Genomic DNA, 19,699 nt, shown 5'->3' with positions numbered 1-19,699 from the left:
TGTATCCTGGAGAAAGAAACACGGTTTGTTCCTTTGGAAAGATTCAAGGCATGTCATGGACTAGAAAATGCTGAGTGATGGAGTAGTGGTCTCCGGGTCAGGTCAGCATTCCTTGAATGTCCCTTAATGAGTAAAATCATGGCTGGGATGTCATGTAGAGTGGTGGAGAGAGGCTGGGCATTAGAATCATATTGGAGTCTATATATATCTTTTAGGCATTGCCTACCAGCTGCAAGACCACAAGAAGGTAATTAACATCTTTGAGTCTTGGTTTATTCATTTTAAAGCACTCTTCTAATTTTACTTTTGGAAGATGGAGGATTTAGTCATCAACTCTACAAATATTTCCTGAGTGTTTATTGTGTGCTGGATATTACCTTAGGCACAAAGGGAACAAACTTGCAGGGTCCTTTCCCTTGAAGCAGTGAGCTTCTAATGTGGAAACAGACATTCAACAAATACACACAGAAATGAACATGTAATTAGTAACTGTGCTACCTGCTGTGAACAAGAAGAGAGTAGTATAGGAGAGAGTAATGGGATTTTCTTTAGACTTGAGGGACAAGAAAGCCTTCTCTGAATAGATGATCTTTAAGCTGGGACTTGACAACTGAGTAGAAATTATTCTGGCAGGGATGTGTCATAGGTTCTGAGTTGGTGGGACAAGCTTGCAAAGACTCTGAATCAGGAAAGAGATTGGAGTACAAGAGGAATTCAAATAAAGCCTGATAAACTCGGTGGGGGGTGGGGGGTGGGGGGCGGCGGGGTGGGGCGGGGAATGACAGAGGGAGAGGAGAGCCTTGTTTGTCATTTTAAATCAGAGTTAAGAATTTTGCATTTTTCTTGAGAAATTGGAAAGTCTTCGGGAGAAGACTTTTAAGGGGATGAGTGACATGATCCAATCTATGTTTTAAAAGGATTTGTTTGTGGGGAAAATGGATTAGAGACAAGCAAAAAGGGGAACAGGAAGGCAAATGAGGTGCTTTCTTTTTAAGAAATAATAGTTCGGAGTAGGTTTTTTTTTCTTATTGCCGTGTAGTGGAGGAAAAAAAGAGATTCCAGAGATATTCATGAAATAAAATGAATAGAACTTGGGAAGGGGCAGTATTTGAAGAGAGAGGACAAAGATGACTCCTTTGGGGGGAAAAAAAAGATGGTTTAAATGAATAAAAGTGCTGCAGATTGATACGGAGAACTTGGAGAGCATGGATATCAGATTTAAGATCAAGAGTGCAGTTTCAGCTGGGTGAGCCATGAGACGACTCTGAGGTCATCCAAATTGAATGTCAAGTGGGCCGTGGCTATAATGATGTAAAATATGTAAAGTGAGGTATACAAGACAGTGTGACTTCCTGTCTGTAGAGGGCTGTGGGAGCCTTTATTATTGCTTCTAAGCTAAGTCGCTTCAGTCGTGTCACACTCTGTGTGACCCCATACACGGCTCCCCACCAGGCTCCCCCGTCCCTGGGATTCTCCAGGCAAGGACACTGGAGTGGGTTGCCATTTCCTTCTCCAGTGCCTGAAAGTGAAAAGTGAAAGTGAAGTCGCTCAGTCGTGTCCCACTCTTAGCGACCCCATGGACTGCAGCCCACCAGGCTCCTTAGAGGAGGTGAATGTTCTTAACCAGAGACCAGAGGAGACAGGGCACAAACATTGACCTTGTTTCGATTTCTCTTGAGAACAGATTGGCAGAACCTGCAGTTGGGTCCTAAATGGGCCTCTTTGAAAACTTTATTGGGCATAGAGATCTACAAACAGCATCAGAGAATAGCCATTAGTAGTTGTCTATGCGAGGTTTTTAAATCATAGAATAATAATTTTCTTAGTGGTCTTAACAAGAACTTGAGTTAAATCATAACTCTGCCACTTCCTGGCTGTGTTACCTTGGATAAGATAGTCCCAACCACATTTTCCTAATCTATAAAGTGAGAATAATACTAATCTTTAGAGTTGTTGTGCCTGACAAATTGGAAAAAGTCAACAAACAGTGACTTTTATAACAAAAGTGTTCTCTGTCTTTGGACCACTGCCATTTAGACAATGTTGCTTTGTGTGCTTCTAATTATAGGATGATAATTACAGAGACTCTGATGGTGATTTAGTCATTAAGTTGAATCTGACTCTTGCGATCCCATGGACTAGAGCCTGCTAGGCTCCTCTGTCCATGGCATTTTCCAGGCAAGAATGCTGGAGTGGGTTGACATTTCCTTCTCCAGGGGATCTTCCTGACCCAGGAATTGAACCCAGGTCATCTGCATTGCAGGCAGATTCTTTACTGACTGAGCTATGAGGGAAGCCCACAGAGACTCCAGATTCATTTATTAAAATATTCAAGTAAAAGAACATGGATATTGAGTATGTATGTACGCATATGTGTGTGTATTCTACAGTCTGGCCACAACTTCTAATGCTGGGGGAAAAAGATACTGATTAAAGAAAGAAGGTGACGTTGAAGAATCTCATGCATCAGTCTGTATTGATAACCAGCTGCTGAGGAAAATATTGTACCAAGAGTTAGTAAGAGGACTAGAGAAAGACAGGTGGCAACTGAAGACAGATATCCTGAAGGGACGGGTCTGTAAGTTAAATGCCATGCCTCTCAGACAGCAGACAGGAAAGACTAAACTTTTAGAAAGATGTTGAAATGTGGAGAGTTGATTGAGGATTTATGACTTGGCAGTCAGCTATCTTGGGGTGGTTTTGAAGAATGCAGATGAGCAGCTGGGGTGATGAAAGTGTTTTAAGACTGGATTGTGGTGATTTACTGTATATAACTGTGTGAGTTTACTAAAAATCATCAGTTTGTCTTTACAATAGGTAAATTTTATGGTATGTAAATTGTACTTCAGTAAAAATGTTTAAAGAAAAATGGTGACTAGCAAACTAGTCCCATTAGCCTTCTAGTTGCTCAAGAGGGGGCATTAAAATACCACTGTAGATTCATCCACATCTCCATTCACTCATTAATTTAACCACCCGTATTTCTACCTGTCAATTTTTGCATTCGTCTATAAGCCATCCTTCTCCACAGACAGCTATCCTTGTGTGAAAAGCTTTGAGTTGAAAGAAATGAGTCAGACATAGATCTTGACTTAAAGAAGTTGGAGTGATTAGAGTTAGTATTTTAAAAGAATATTTTAAATTGCCCAGCCTTGTGTACATGCTTGTGTGTGTGTGTGTGTGTGTGTGTGTGTGTGTGTGTATGTATGAAAAAGAAATCTAAAATGTAATCTGCTTGAATCTAGGCATGCAAAACAGAATATCTCTTTTATCCCTTGAAGTGTAGGATGCTTATAAAATTGTTGCTTTTTGATTAAGAACCCCGGCATCAGTGACACCTGGATCGTGGCTCTGTGTATTTTCACTCATGCCCTAACTTCTCTGAGTTAGTGCCACATCTGTGAAATAGGGTTATAATTCCAGTTTCATAGGATTGTTAATAGAATTAAGTGGAATAATGCATCTGAAACACTTTACTGAGCATCTAGCATATATTTTGTGCTTGATAAATGTTAATCATTCTTATTACAACTGTGCCAGATTATTTGAGGTTCTTCAAACTTATTCTTCTTCCTCAAGGGTTGGAGTCCCATTCCTCCCACTGGAATCTGTGTCTTGCAGATCCTGTGTCTTGCACAAGTTTCTACCTGTGATGAGTCAAAGGTCAAGTTTGGCATCAGCTAGTAGGGATTTCTTCTTCTCTGGAATACTATGATAGTTTGTACTGCTCACATCTTACTTAACTACTTCTGTGTTTGGCTTACTTCACCTTAGAGTTTCTAACTCTCTTGTGGTCATGGAATGTCTCAAACACCAGGGTCTTGCATAGTGCTGCAGCCCTGTAAATATTGAGTAGGTGATTGTTCACTCATGCAGAAAGGCAAGCAGGTACTAAATAAATACTGCTTGAATGAAGGCTTGAGTTAATTAAAAAAAAAAAAAAAAGAACAATAACACATGTTTTTGACACAATGGTGAGGCCCAGACAAAGTGGATTTGTCCATACCATTAATCTGTCTCATGGGCCCTTCATTGTCTTTGAAATACATTTGACCCAACTCTCTGCATTGTGAATTGACATGGGGCATGCCTGCTAGAGAGATGTGCATTGGAAAGTCAACAGTGTTTGAGGGGCTTTGTTCTGGGCTATCAAATGTTTGTGGAAAGTGAAGGACAGTTGCATATCCTAGAGAAAAAAAAGTCATGCAACAAAGGGTGTTCATATAACATTGAGTCAAACTTTATAATAAAAGAAAATGTGACAACTTAATTATTGATCAATTGTGATGTGGGGAGGGAAGTCCAGGCACTTCCTCTGGCAAAGAAAGCTATGATACTCAAAAATTGTCCTTTTACTAACAGAAACATCAAGTACTTTAATGGTTATTATAAGCCTTTTAAGTCCTTGTAAAAGTGTTCTTGGCTGACAGAGGTTTCACATTTTCAACAAGTTAAGTTTTTACTCTGATTTTGACTGAGGCAGTCACCAGTTAACAGGTCAGATAGTGAGGCCGGATATGATATTATGCTCCCCTCAGCCCTTGGATCCACTTTCTAATGTCACAAGTAGTGTCTACATCTTTCACTTTTTTTAAAAAATATTTTTTATATGTGAGAGGATATATAAAAAAACAAATTATATAGGCCTTGGAGTTCCCCAGACATAATTTAGAATCTTGGCATGTCCACTTATTAGCTAGATATTAATGAGTTTGAGCTTGAGCTTCTCTTTTCTTATCTTGAAGCTCAGGATAGCAGTGTTATCATCAAGTTGTTTTGAACTTTAGCCATCATTGTCAGCAGTACTGTTATCATAATCATTATCATTCTTATCACAGAGGTTAACATTTAGTGACCTCCGAGTGTGTATCAAGCTTTGCTCTAAGTGCTTTATATGAATTAACCCATTTAACTTGTTCCACACAAATTAATAAGGTATATTATTATCCCCATTTAAAACATCTAGTGTAATGCCAGACATAGGTGCATGAATATTATTATTTAATAGGAGTTATTATCTTTTATCCTAAGAATGTTGGTTTAAAATTCTGTCTCAAAAGAAGAACATTCTACAATGTTATCACCAAAAGGAGTTAAACTTCGAGTTTATATAGTTCAGTGCTTTTTATATTTTTTTAAAACCAGAAACTGTTGTTCATATAATCACTGTTTCAACAGTATAAAAGCAAAGCTGTTCTATTTGAATCAGGGCTGGAGGACTTGAGCTCTGACCAACAACTCAGCTGTACCCAAGACTGAGGAATAGTGTGAAAATCATTGATGTTGTCCTTTCTTGGTATATGTACCTAGACAGGCAAAATGACTTATTGTGTTTATTAGTAAAGACCCTGAATTATGTATTAGATCTCTTCTCCAAGATCACTTGTTTTCTATGAGACTACAGTATGTGATATAGCAGTGTAGTTATTATTTGCTAAAATGTATGAGTTAAAAATGATAAAGCACCTTTTATATACCTCGTTACATTTAAACTTCATAATTCCTGTGGTGGGTATAACCTAAAAATGCATAATATATAAAATTTTTTGAGGGTTGGGAGATAGGTAGAATTGGTAATAGAGGTAAGACGAAAAAAAAAAACAAAAACCCAGAGACCAGAAAAAAGATTGATTCCATTGAGATAAGTAAGCACACTGGGGTTGGCATTTGCCCAGGGGTAAATTTTTAATCCCTGGTGGTAGAATCTGGCTTCTAATGGACTACTGTTTAAGTAGACAGGAGGAGAAGCCTGAGGCTTGCATAAGTACAGAATCTTGAAGGGTAACTCCCCAGTGGGTGACTAGGGAAAATCTGCTCTGTAAGAGGAGACTTGCCTGTCGGTCATGACTCTAGATAGGGAGTATGGCCGAGAAAAGTGTGCATTCCTGAAAGCTTAGAATCTAAATTTATTCTGCCTGTGTGGCTCAATCCATATGTCCCAAGGCAAAATGTAGTTTAACGTGATTGTGGGTTGATAGTTCCCTTGGGCATCTGTCAAAAGCAAACACAGATCCTCTCTGAAGAAGTACAGTTTCAAAGCCCAAACCTCAAATAATTCCTGCAGATTAAATCCTAAAAAACATGAGCTCACAAAGAATCATAAAAGAATCACTCAAAACACAAAATAGTAACCATGCAGGATACTCAGTGAAACAAACCAAAATCAGAAGACTGAAGATGTTGGAGTTGTATGTGTAAAGTGTACGTCTAATATGTTTTTAAAAGGGGGAAATCCAAAGAGGAAAGAAGGAGAGACTACAAATTTGGCCAAGGAGATTTAAAAAGAAATTGAATTTTAGAAAATAAAAAGAAAATACAAGTAAAATAAAAATGAGGTGGATGACTGAGAGAATATGACACTACTTGAGAGAATTAAGAGACCGAAAGATACACCTAGTTTCTGCATAGAAAAAAGAGATGGGAATATTAAGGCAAGTAGAAGTAACATGGAGGAGCGCTTAAGAAAGAGTAGTAATCTCATTATAATTCTAGAAAGAGAGACTTAGTGGCAATGGTGAAGAGAGAATGTTTGAAGAGAAAATACTTGAGGATTTTCCAAACTGGTAAAAGATTTAACCAATCTTTATATTTAAGAATCCCAAGGAATCCGAGGAAGGACAAATAAAAATAAATTCACACCTAAAAACCTTAAAGTGAATGCATATGAAACAAAACAAAGCTCATCGACTTAACTAACCAAATAAAATAGATCTTAAAAGTCAAAGAGAAAAGGTTTGTCACATACTAAGGAATGACTGTTAGGCTAACAACTGACTTCTCAACAGTTATAACAGAAGCTATAAACAATGGGATATCTTCAAAATGTTGAGACAAAATATGTACCTAGTAAAGCTGTTTTTCAAGTAGGAGGGTGGTCAAAGGACATATTTAGATAAATTGAAATTGAGCATCAGTTCAGTTCAATTCCGGACCTCCCTGGTGGCTCAGAGGGTAAAGCTTCTGGCTACAATGCGGGAGACCTGGGTTCGATCCCTGGGTCGGGAAGATTCCCTGGAGAAGGAAATGGCAACCCACTCCAGTACTCTTGCCTGGAAAATCCCATGGACGGAGGAGCTTGGTGCAGGCTACTGTCCATGGGGTCGCAAAGAGTCAGGCACTACTGAGTGACTTCACTTCATTTCAGTTCAGTTCAGTCACTCAGTCATGTAGTTACTGTCAAATTTATCTTCACTAAAAGGAATTTATGAAGAATATATTAAGAGGAAAAGTAACTATCCCTGAGGGAATGGTTTAGATTCAAGAAAGACTCTAGGGCAAAGAAATGTAAAACATGTGGTTAAAAAAGTATGCCTCAGGAAACATGTTCACGAATGTTTCTTGCAGCTGTGCTAATAACTCAAAACCTGCAAATAAGTCAAAGTCAATATTTAGTATAATGGATAAATTGTGGAATATTTATACTATGAAATATTATATACCACTGATGAATGATAGCCATAGGCATTAATATGAATGAACAGGAAAAAAAAAATACGCTATAGAGGATATGATACAGTATGATTTTACAGGTGAAGTTCAAAATGGCCAAAACTAAATAACCTATTATTTAGAAATACATACCTATGTATGGTAAAGCATATAGAAATATGTAAGGGAGTGATTAACACAATTGTTAGGGTAGTTGTCTCTGATGGCTGAGAAGGGGTTTCATTGGGGATGTTTAATAAATAGGTACTGATAATACTTTTTGTATTAATTTTATTTGATATATTCATATATATATTCATTTTATATATTTCCTATGTACCATAAATTTTGTAATAAAACCATTTAAAAGACTAGTCACATAAGAAGGTAGTGGAAAGAAAATTCAGAATCAACATGGATAAAAGCTTTCAAAAAGGAATAACTTCAGCAAGTTTGTGAATTAGGAGAGAAAATTCTCAGGTATAGGATGATCCAAAGTTCTTTATTTCTCCTTATGGATATGCAAATTTACCTTTGCATATTGCCAAGGTGTATTCTCATGTATGCTGACATATAATAACAATGTTTCATGCTTTATTATTTGGAAGTCTTTTATTCTCCTCTTTCCTGATGTAAAGTTTTATTTGTTTCTTCTAGGTCATAACTTTTGTGCTGAAGGACCTAAATGTGGTGAAAACTCAGAGTGCAAAAACTGGAATACCAAAGCTACTTGTGAGTGCAAGAATGGTTACATTTCTGTCCAGGGAGACTCTGCCTACTGTGAAGGTAAGTGAGCTATTTAATAAAATCAACTTGTGAGAAATGTATTCCTGGTAGATATTGCTGAAGATTGAAAGCTTTCCCTTGGTTCTGGTCCTGTGGGATCCTAGAAGAAATTGTCAACTGCCTAAGATACTCTCCTCTCCTGACTTATCCAGGAAGCTTAGTAGCTATTCAGAATCTTGCTAGTAATAGCAAGACTTTTGAAGGAAGTTATGAAACACAGAAAGCAACAAAAGCAATGGAGCCATATCAGATCCCATGTTCTACTGTCACTGTATTTAATAATCACCAGCAAAACCCTAAATACCTCATTTTATGTTGCCTTATTTAGGAAGATCTTCATCTTCGATTTCAGTTAAATGTTATGCAGTGGATTCTCTTTTGAATGGAATGCTTTGATACTACCTTCTACCCAATTGCCATCATCTTCCTCTGCCAAGGTCATGTGTTGCTATTAATAATTCCCAAACTCTTGTAAAAGCCCCAATGATGGATGGACTCATAACTTTGGCACATGGATTGGTGTCATGATAGTAGGTTGGTGGCCTCAAGGATCTGTGACCCCCTTTTCTCCTTTACAAAGCTGAGCAACTCCTCTGTCTTATGTGAACCCCTCTTTCCATGCTCAGTACTCTGGTGGCAAGTATTGCAGACTCCTGTTCCTTTAACATACCAGAGGGTCAGGAATTATTTCTGACCCTGGACTTAAACATATGAAGTGCCCTAAAATGTAAGACTTTCCATTTCTCCAGTGCTCACTGGCTTCCTCCTGTTGGTTTAGAGAAATTGTTATAGGGAAATTGATGCTAGGCTGTTTCTCTGTCCTGGTTGGACCCAAGTACTCCTGTCATCTTTACTAACTATATATTGAACCTTAGGGACCTGTTACTCAGGAATGTGGATATCACAACTGGAATAAATGCTGCAATGTCTTGGTCACTATCCTCTACTGCTTTGGTTCTCAAGTAGATCAGGTATTGTCAAGGTGAAGACAATTGATGACAACAATGGTAAATTTCTTTGCATTCTGCTGTTTTATGTTGTTGACTTCTAGCTTAACATTTGGCTTGCTAAAGACCTTGTCAGTGGTTAAGGAAATGTGTCTAATTACTGTTAGTGTATCCTCTGTTTTCCATTTCTTATGGGAGATTTTCTTCGTTACCGTTTTGGTTCTCATTGGCAAAACAGTATAAGTCCAGTAGTTCCTCCCCCACTTTTTTTCTACAGTTCTTTTTCTTTTGCTTACTGAACTTGATTTGGGAGACATGTCACTTGGGAGAATGAAGTTGCCCCTTCAGCTATGCAGCTTTTCATCTAGCCTTAATATCACGTTATCAAGACTAGTCAATTTTGAGAAAGAGGATTATTAATTCAATGTTTCATGTTAACATTTATTTTTATATTGTACCTTGCGCTGTTTTTGTATTGTACCTTACACTATTCTGTGTTTTTGTCAGAAAATGAATGTACCTTTAAAAAAATAAAATATGAACATTATTTTCTCCATTCATCATGAAAAAGTCCCACAAGCCAGGTAATGGTCTGAAAAATTTAGTTTTTTACCTTCTGCTATATGTGGGATAGACTCAACAATTATAAAAAGGATAGAAGGAACCTCAAAATAATGTGAATCCTGATTCTATCATTGGCAGACATTTTGGTTGTCTTTTGGAAGCGGCGCGCACACCATTCCTGACTCCCCTTAGCTGTTGAGACCTGGCAGAACCTGGGAGGAAATAGCTGGCATAAATGCTATTTGGGACTCTTTGATTCTCTCCTCATTTTTGTTATGTAGAATCAGTTTTATGAGGTGCCATGTTGTGCCTACCCTTTGTGTGTGATGGAGAAGGAAATGGCAACCCATTCCAATACTCTTGCCTGGGGAATTCCATAGACAGAGGAGTCTGGTGGGCTCCAGTCCATGGGGTCACAAAGAGTTGGACACAACTGAGTGACTATCACTCACTCACTTTGTGTGTGAGGCCTTATGCTTTTGATTCTGTTGAGCAATTTTAGGTCTAAATCCCTGTTTTCTTGAACATATTTCTCAGCTCATTGTGTGTGCAGGGCATTGGGCCAGTGTATACTATGGGACTACCTTGGGACATGGTGATATTCTCAGTCTTCAGTCAGTTCTCTGTAATCATGGGAACATTCCACAAGTTCAAGGATAACACCTAAGAAAAAAAATGACTAAACATTAGAGCCTATATACTGTCTAAGAATGGAAATCAGGGGAGGAAAAACAGGAGTTGCATCCTGGACATTGAATGGGAAGCACAGAGAACCAAGTAGAGTGAATATCAATATTTAGAGCAAATACTCTTCTCTCTTTCCATTCTGCCATCTTCAGCATGCCTGGGTTTTGGACTTATTTTCCTGTGCCTGCTTGATGGCTGCCATAGCCCCAGGCGGGATGTCCTTCTACCAGCATCCCAAGGAAGAGATGGGCAGTGGTTAAAAACCTTCTCTGTGTAAGGTTCTGTCTTTTTATGTTTAAGGAAAGTTCTCCTAGAAAGTCCTTTATAGCCTCCTTTGGCTCTCCCCATGCAGAAGACTTCTGCTGTCTTATTTTTTAGACCTGGGTTACCTGCTATCCACCCCTAGACCAATGAGATGGTTGTCTCAATGCACAATGGCTTGCGCTAATTGTGTTCTAGCCCTGGATTTGGAATAAGGCTATACTTGCCCTGAGACTAAGTGATCTTTGCTCTTTGCCTGAATTAAATATGGTTGTAGCTGTAGGAGGAGGGTATGTGTGGCTTTGGGTGGATAGAAAGCCATGGATACCACACTCTGGTATGGCAAAATGCAGTATGGCTATTTACTCAGCTTCTGTCTTCAGAATTATCCTCTGGCATGCTCACCACACAGCCAGCTGGGTACCAGAGACTCTCAGAGGCTGAGTTCATCGTCTCACTGTAGCCTAGAGAGAGAGGAGTAGATATGTATGAACTGCTTCAGGCAAGTTATTTTTTACTCAGAGTAAATGGAGTGAAGATGACCCATATTGTACAAATCATGATGAACAAGACTGGCTTGCAAATTAAAACTAAATATTGTACTCATTGTCCAGACTGTCTTGAAGAGCCTATTCAGGCTTTCAGTGGAAAAAGAATCACAAAAGACTTTCAATTTTCTTAACTTCCTTGGGTAGTAGAAGAGAGAGAGTGTATTAAGGGCTCTTCCTGCTCTGCAGAGATTGCCTTAGAAACTGCCATTGAGGAGATATCAGAACTCCTGGCCAATCAATAGAAGGTAATAAGAACCCTTGTCAGCTATGATACAATTCAAAGGAGGTTGTTTCATTTTTGCCTCATCTGGCTCCAACAGGAACATTCCCCATTTTGAAAATTGCTGTAGTCGTTTTTTTGTGTTTTATGAAATCTGGTCTACTGTGACTTTTTATTTTTTTAATCTTTGTGATGACAGTGGGTTGGTCTTAAATAGTTTCTGGTACATTAGCTTCAGTTAGAGGTAGTATCTTGAGGAAAGTACAGTAGTTGGGGTCTATTCCTGATCTTGAATTTGAAGCCTACATAGAGTCTCACACTTTTCTTAGTAAAAAAGTAGTAAAAGGTTAGGTTGAAGAATAAAGAGCGATATGGTACATATACATCATGAAATCCGCCGGGCATAGAAAGTACTACAATTAATATTATATAATACCTCCTACTTACAGAGTGCTCTGCATTTTTTGAACTCCTTTTACGTATATTATACTCTTTGAACCTTCCAGCGAATCTTTGAGGAAAATGGTAGCATTCATCAGATGAGCTCCATTTTGTAAGCGTGGACACAAAGACTCAGAGAAATGAAGTAAAGTTAATATTCAACTCACAACTCATATACCTTGACTTATACTGCACCCTACCTCCCCATCTCCCACCCTGTTCCAATGTGGGCTTATTAAAAATATTTGCTATCTCCTTGATCTAATGAAATCTGAACGTATGTGAGATCTGTACCATTTAGAGTAAAAGCTCAAAGAGCTGTTACAGGGTTCCACCTCTTTCTTATCAACTGGCAATGTTCTAGAGTGGCATCTCTCCTTTAGCTGTGGTCTCAGCATGAAGGTGACTTGGAACTAGTGACAATGAACAGGTGATGGACACGTGGCCTTATGAGAAATAACTGTAAATCACTGATACTTTGGAGGGTGCAATTATCTGTTAGCTTTGTGTAACTTAGCCTAAGCCTACTGGTATACCTGCCTGAGTTAGTTGACCCAAATCTTGTGGTTTCAGAAGGGTACCTCCAACTCAGTGTTCATGACTGAAAGTAATTTTCTACAGAGTAAGCATTGAATGTTACTAGAAAAAGTACAAACTGTGTAGATCATTAATAGTCTTCCCTGGCTCTGCTACCAGGTAATAGATATTTACAGACCACAAGTAGTAGATTACTGCTTTTTTATAGCCAATTCCAATGTGGGAAATTGTATTTCCCAATTAAGATGATAATGAGACAATGCAGGTCAAAAACTCAGTAAATTGTCTGGTTTTTACTGGTGATTCAGTGAATTGCAACAGTTATTGTCATCAACCTATATCAATGTTTATGAGGATCTTTCTTGGAAGAGTGTGTGCTCGTAGAGGCCAATACTTAGAGAATGTGGGCTTCTCATGTCTACCTCTTTTTGGAGTATTGGAAGGTAGCAGGGGAGAGCATTCTTAGATGGAGGGACCAAGTTATATCAGTCCTGCCAGGAGCATATTGTTAGCAGTGAGGTACCCAGCATAGAAATAATGATGAAGTCCTTCCTTCCTTGTAAAAACATGAGCGGAGCTGAGTTGAAGGGTAATATGTCATGGAACAAAATGATTTTATTGGTTTCACTTTAATGATTGCATGTAAAACACACACACACACGCACACACAAAGCTACAGCGACTGCTTAGCAAGGTGATTTATAATGTCTTTTGCATGACTGAAGGTGATGACAAAGGGTCTGACCCCATAGTGTTAAGAGGCTGGGAAAGTGGCAGAAGGTCAGAGTTCAAGCAGAAAGAAAATGCAGAACTCGGGGGTAGATTTTTTTGGATGCAGAGGCTAGCGTGTGTACACTGCCATAGAAACAAGCCTCTGTGAGTCCCTGATGAAGAGAATGTGTGAAAATGGTGAGCATCCTTAAGTTATACTGCTAATTCTCCAAGGATTAATCAGGTAACTCTTATTTTGAAATTTTCTAAAATGCATGAACCTTGCAATCCGTGAAGCCCAGTTTATGCTCAGATCTGAGGTTCTGTCTCCTAAAGTCTTGATGTGGACCGCACAGGGATCAAAAGCCTCTTATGGATTATTCATGTTTGTAAAACATTAACTCTAAGCTCCTGCTTGCATTTATTTCTGGAGATTCATAATGCTTGAGATAAGAATACCTCAGGGATCCCCCTTTCCCTTCCAGTTTAGCCTGTATGACAAATGGAGAGATCCTCTGGTATCCAGGTATGTAAACAGCCCCCTACCCCACCCTATCCTGCCAGCCTTCCCAAGACACAGAGATCTCTAGCCGTTGCACTGCTTGTGATGACCCATGTGTCACTTTCATCCCAGCAGCAGAGCTGCGCTTTCTTCCTGGGCCTGGCTTTTGTTTTTTTGCCTCTGCTTCTTTATTCCCAAGGCGACTTTACAAAAGCATCTACTCTTGCTCTCCCACCTACTTAAGCTCTTGCCTCTTCTTAACACCCACCCCTCCCATCCCCATAACTTTTTTTTTTTAATTAAAAGAACAAAACCCCCAAATCTAAGCCATGGTTATTGCACTTGTGTTGAACCAAGAGTTTAATTTTTAAGCTTATTAAAGGTGACTAGGAAGGTGACCTAGTCAAACCAGCTGGGGCAATGGTCTCGGGTTTTATGGTGATGGGATTAGTTTCCGGGTGGTCTTTGGCCAATCACTCTAATTCAGAGTCTTTCCTGGTGGCGCACGCATCACTCAGCCAAGATGAATGCTAGTGAGAGGGATTTTGGGAAGTGGACGAACACGTGATGTCTCCTTTCAACCTCTTCCGACTCTTCTGGTTGGTGGTGGCTTATTAGTTCCGTATTCCTTATCAGGATCTCCTGTCATAAAACAACTCATGCAAATGGTTACTATGGTGCCTGGCCAGGGTGGGCGGTTTCAGTCAGTGTGCTTCCCCTAACAGAACCACCCTCCCTGAATTAGCTCTGTTACTACCCTCAGCTACTCTATACCACTTTCATTTTTTCTGTTTTACTTTCCTTATACACTTATTATCTATAATTGTTTTGCTTTCTTGTGTTTCCCGGTTTAAAGGTTATGAACCGACTTTTCCCTTTAGAACAAAAGTTGTAGAAAGGCAGGATTTTATCTTATTCACTGTGTCTCCAGCACTAGGATAGTGCTCCGGGTGTGATAAATACACCAAGCTGTTTGCAGAATGAATGAACGAAAGTCTCCTACTGGTTCATGCTTGTCTGTGTTTGATGCTATCTCTTGTCAGATTTGTCTTGTTAGTGTCAGTTAAGGGCTACTGTTTAGAGTACAGAATCTGATTTTGGGGCCTGAGTCTGCTCTTTTTTTTTGCAAATACCCCATTCATGTAATGGTCCAGGGCTGTCTGCTCCCTTCATTCCACGGTAACTGCACTGCCATTATTTGTTACAGATTGACTTTCTTCACCACATGGCAAGAGAAACTGGGCATGCGTGCTAAGTTGCCTCAGTCATGTTCAACTCTTATTAGTGAGCTGATGGACTGTAGTCCACCAGGCTCCTCTGTCCATGGGATTCTCCAGGCAAGAACACCGGAGTGGGTTGCCATGCCCTCCTCCAGGGGATCTTCCTGACCCGATGACTGAACCCATGTCTCTTATGTCTCCTGCGTTGGCAAGCAGGCTCTTTACAACTAGTGGCATCTTGGAAGCCCTTGTAGCTCTCCCTTAATTTTGATAAGAGAATCATTTAAAAAAATTTGTGTTTGTCAGCTGCTTATAGAAAGAAACATCTTCTGGGATTCAACAAAATAGAAGCTTTTGTTTCCATTCATACAGGCTTTGAAACGGATGCTCCTTGTTGGCAGGTGGTTTTTCTTAAAACTGATTCAAGAGCCCAGGCTCCTTCCCTCTTTGGCTCAGCTACATGCAGTGTGGCTTCCAAGGCTGCCATGATCAGGGAAAGGAAACGGAAGGTGACGACTGGGAGGTTTTTATGGCCAGTGCTGGTCACGTTCCACTTGTCTCAGACTTACTCACTGGCCTTACCTAACTGCAGGAGAGGCTGGTAAATGTGCAGCTGTGTTCCTGGGAAGAGAAAGAATCTGTTTCGGTCAATCACTTCTGCCCCAGTTGCTGCTGCTGCTGCTGCTGCTGCTGCTGCTACTAAGTTGCTTCAGTCGTGTCCGACTCTGTGCCACCCCATAGATGGCAGCCCACCAGGCTCCACCATCCCTGGGATTCTTTAGGCAAGAACACTGGAGTGGGTTGCCATTTCCTTCTCCAATGCGTGGTAAAAGCAAACAAAGAAACTCCCCTATTAACTTTATGCCTCTTTTTGTTTATTTCCTGAATCTCCCTGAATGGGCCTCTGGCTTTTTGATTGTATGAAAACTTGCTCACTTGGAAACTAGATAGATAGGATTTAACCATCTCGCTTCTGCTTTCTTTTTGCATTATCTCCAGACTTCCCTGGCTTCCTCTGTATCACCTCACCTGCTGTTGCTCCACGCCCCCCGTATACATCATGTCCCAATGTCACCCATTTCCTCTTCCTTCTGAACAAAATTCACAGATTCTCACATGCTGCAGTTCTGAGGTTTACGCTAGGAGGAAAGCCATTCATGGAACAAGCTTACACACATTTGTAAATGATTGATATCTGTATAATGTTCTCAGAGGTAAATGCATTCTTAAAAGAGGATGCATGTTGATTAAGAAAATTCCCAAACTTTTAAATTTCATGTAGTATATTAAAAAAAAATCCTGTGTGTGGTAGAGTGAGCTCTTGGCAGAAGTAAGTGGGTTGTCTGTGCCTGGGAATTTGCCTTGGTAGTCAGCTATCTTCAAATATCCCTACTATTTAGCATTTTCCCTGACCTCATTTATTTTTTTCTTGACAACTCCCAGGGCTGTGATAGAGTGAAAGAATATGAACTAAGAATAAGGTGATCTTGAATGATCCCGGTTCTGCCACTTGCCAGCTGGGTAATCTTGGAGAATCACCCAGTTCTTTTGTGTCTGACTTTCTCATGGTCCAAATAAGACTTTTAAAGATGTCTTAAATAGTACTGGCCGCTTGTGCAGGTTAAATAAGGTGTGGAATGTGACAGTATTTTGTAAACACTACAGTAATGTCAGGGCAAGATTTCCAAGATGGGCGTTTCCAGTGAGCTCAGAGATTTTTAAGAAGAGAGATGATTGGTAAACCATGGGCAACTATGGGGCTTCAGCATACAATAAGCACCTTTCTACATGTTTTATGACATACTTGGCATATCAAAGGCTACTGGAATCATGTAAACAATAATAATAGTAATAGCACAATACTAAAGAATCCAAATGACAATGCAGGAGAAGCAAGAGGCATGGGTTTGATCCTTGCCTGGATCAAGAAGATCCCCTGGGGGAGGAAATGGCAACCAACTCCAGTGTTCTTGCCTGGAGAATTCCATGGACAGAGGAGCCTGGTGGGCTGCAGTCCATACGGTTGCAGAGAGTCGGACCCAACTGAGCACACAAGCAAGAGTAATTTAGCTTTGTACTATAACTTATTGGTGATGTTATAATTATATAATTATTTTTCATTATAGTAACAATAAATATTTTCATCTTTGACAGTGCTTAGATTGGAACTTGATCCTACCCTAACCCTGACCGTATTTACGGTTGAGATATACTCACACACAGGCTTCCCAGGTGGCTCTAGTGGTAAAGAACCCACCTGCCAAAGCAAGAGACTCAAGAGATCTGGGTTCTATCCGTGGGTCAGGAAGATCCCCTGGAGGAGGACATGGCAACCCACTCCAGTATTCTTGTCTGGGAAGTCCCTTGGACAGAGGAGCCTCGCAGGCTACAGTGCATAGAGTCACAGAGAGTCGGACACCACTTAGTGACTAAATAACAACAATACTCTCTCTCACACTCACACCCACCCACACACAATGTATATCTAATTGTAATGGTTAATTTTAAGTGTCAGTTTGGTTGTGCTAAAAGACTGTATAACTGATAAAACATTATTTCTGAATGTGTCTATGAGAGTCTTTCTGGAACAAAGTAACCTTTGATTCTCCTACCAATATGGGCAGGAGTTATCTCATTTGTTGAGATCCTGGATGCAACAAAAGAATGAAAGAAGGATAAATTCCTTCTTTCCTTTCTTGAGCTAGCACATCCATCATTTTTCTGCCACGAGACAGTAGAGCTCCTGGTTTTAGGCCTTCAGATCCCAGGAATTATAACAGCAGTCTTCTGGTGTGCCTGTCTTTGGACTTGGACTGAATTATGCCACCTGCTTTCCTGGATCTCAGGCTTATAAATGGCAGATTGTGGGACTTCTAAGCCTCCATAACATAACATATTATGTATGTTGCATTGCCTAGCTGAGGCACTGAGCCAATACCCATAGTATATCTCCTCTGTATAAATCTGTATGAAAATTGAAATATGGCTGGTGGTTGGATGGTGAAAAGTATTGCAAGCATGCTAAAGAGTTTGAGTTGTATCCTGTAAGCCAATGTACATTTGTGTAGGATGCAGGCATAGCAGCAGGTGAAAAATTGGATCCATTGGGATATGGAAGAAAAATTAGGGCTTTATTTTTATCTCATCCTTTAAATTTCTATTTTTGTGTTTAATAGTGTTGGCTTCCCTGAATGAATGCCATAATGAATGGCTTCCCTGGTGGTTCAGAGCTAAAGAGTCCAACTACAATGAAGGTTTGATCCCTGGGTTGGTAAGATCCCCTGGAGGAGAAAATGGTGACCTACTCCAGTACTCTTGCCAGCACAATCCCATGGTCAGAGGAGCCTGGCAGGCTACAGTCCATGGGGTCAAAAAGAGTCAGACGTGACTGAGTGGTTAAATACAATGTGCATCATATATTAGTATAATAGTACATGCATATGTTTTATTACATGACTGTTTTTGTATAGAAGGTAATGCCCTCTAATTACTATCAGTAAGGTTGCATGGTCAAAAACAGATCACTGCTGTAGGCCACAGCAGTGTAGAGAATTTAGTGGAGGATCTGAGGTGGGGAGGACATTATCAAATTGGTAATGTTAGCAAAAGTCAGTCTCATGGCCTCATGGAAGCAGCGTTGGCTGGGGAGATGCTAAGGGCAGAGAGCCAAGTTAGGCAACACTGCTTCCATAGTTGATATCTTCGTGGATTCTCAGACTTGGCTACAGTGGGTGCCGAGGTAGTAAAGCATCATTGATATCACAGAGATGAGCTTGTCTGGCCTAGCATGATGTCGTCCCCAAATCCTTGCAGACATGTCATCTGGTTCTTGACCATGACTTCCTTCTGAGAGCTGAGTGTTCCAGTGTCTGGCATTTTCCCAGGTGAATCTTCCCTGCTCTGCTCTTTGGTGAATATATCAGAAGGGCTGGGTGGTACCCAGGGGCCAAGCCTGCAAGGATGGCCTTACATTATCTTCCAATGATGTACTTTCACCTTTGACTCACTGTGCAGTATATTAAGACTTCACAGTGTCTCCTTGAAAGATGTTATGCATATATTATGTTATGTCCAGTCCTTAGCATTTTTATGTAGCGAGATGAAGGAAGAGAAAAAAGAGAGGAAGGGGAAAAAATCCTTGCTCACTTTCCAGAAACAAGTCCAAGTCTTAGAACTTTTAGTGATAATGAGAATTTAGTAGATTTAAACATTGTTGGTTATTGAAAAATAAATACCTATTGGCTGTCTCCAATGTGCCTAAAATCTAGACAGGATTGAGAAGAATTGAAATCAGTGTTTCTATTGTGCCCTTGGTATTGTGGCTAGTGTAATGCCTACTGGGGCTTCTGCTTCTTGGTGAAGCTTGCCTGGGAAAACACGAATTGTACACTCAAAATAATTAGGGGAGAATAGAAGAGGTATAGTTGAGAAAGTATTTGACTTAGATTTGCAATTCAGCAGACCCAGGTTTGATCCCTGGGTCAGGAAGATCCCCTGGAGAAGGGAATGGCAACCCACTCCACTATTCTTACCTGGAGAATTCCACGGACAAAGAAGCCTAGCAGGCTATGGTCCATGGGGTCACAAAGAGTCGGACATGACTGAGCAACTAACAGCTTCACCTTTTGCTTGAGGCACCTGTGTGAGTTAGAAACCCTGGCTTTACCATTATTTTGTGAACTGAATTTGGGAATGTCATCATTCTCCCTTCCCCTTTGTACAATCAGTATGCCAGTTTCTACTTTGTTAGTCTCTCTTAAGAATTGCTAAAGCAACTCAAGTGAGCAAAAAGGTCTAAGGTAAGATCTGGTACAAAATCAGATTTTACTAGCTTGTTATGTTTG

At 40.0% G+C, this 19,699-nt stretch overlaps 1 protein-coding gene across 1 annotated transcript in view; it reads left to right on the top strand.

Annotated features, from left to right (window-relative positions):
- Positions 1-19,699, top strand: part of NELL1 (neural EGFL like 1) — a 997,636-nt gene that overhangs the window by 280,470 nt on the left and 697,467 nt on the right. The window contains exon 11 of the mRNA XM_052662389.1: positions 8,086-8,214. Coding sequence (XP_052518349.1) covers positions 8,086-8,214 — 129 coding nt within the window. The remainder of the gene's footprint in view (positions 1-8,085; positions 8,215-19,699) is intronic.

The sequence above is a fragment of the Budorcas taxicolor genome, chromosome 25 (assembly GCF_023091745.1).
Source record: "Budorcas taxicolor isolate Tak-1 chromosome 25, Takin1.1, whole genome shotgun sequence".
Lineage (NCBI taxonomy): Eukaryota > Metazoa > Chordata > Mammalia > Artiodactyla > Bovidae > Budorcas > Budorcas taxicolor.
The sequence above is the reverse complement of the archived record's forward strand: the minus strand, read 5'-3'. Positions and strand labels throughout refer to the sequence as shown.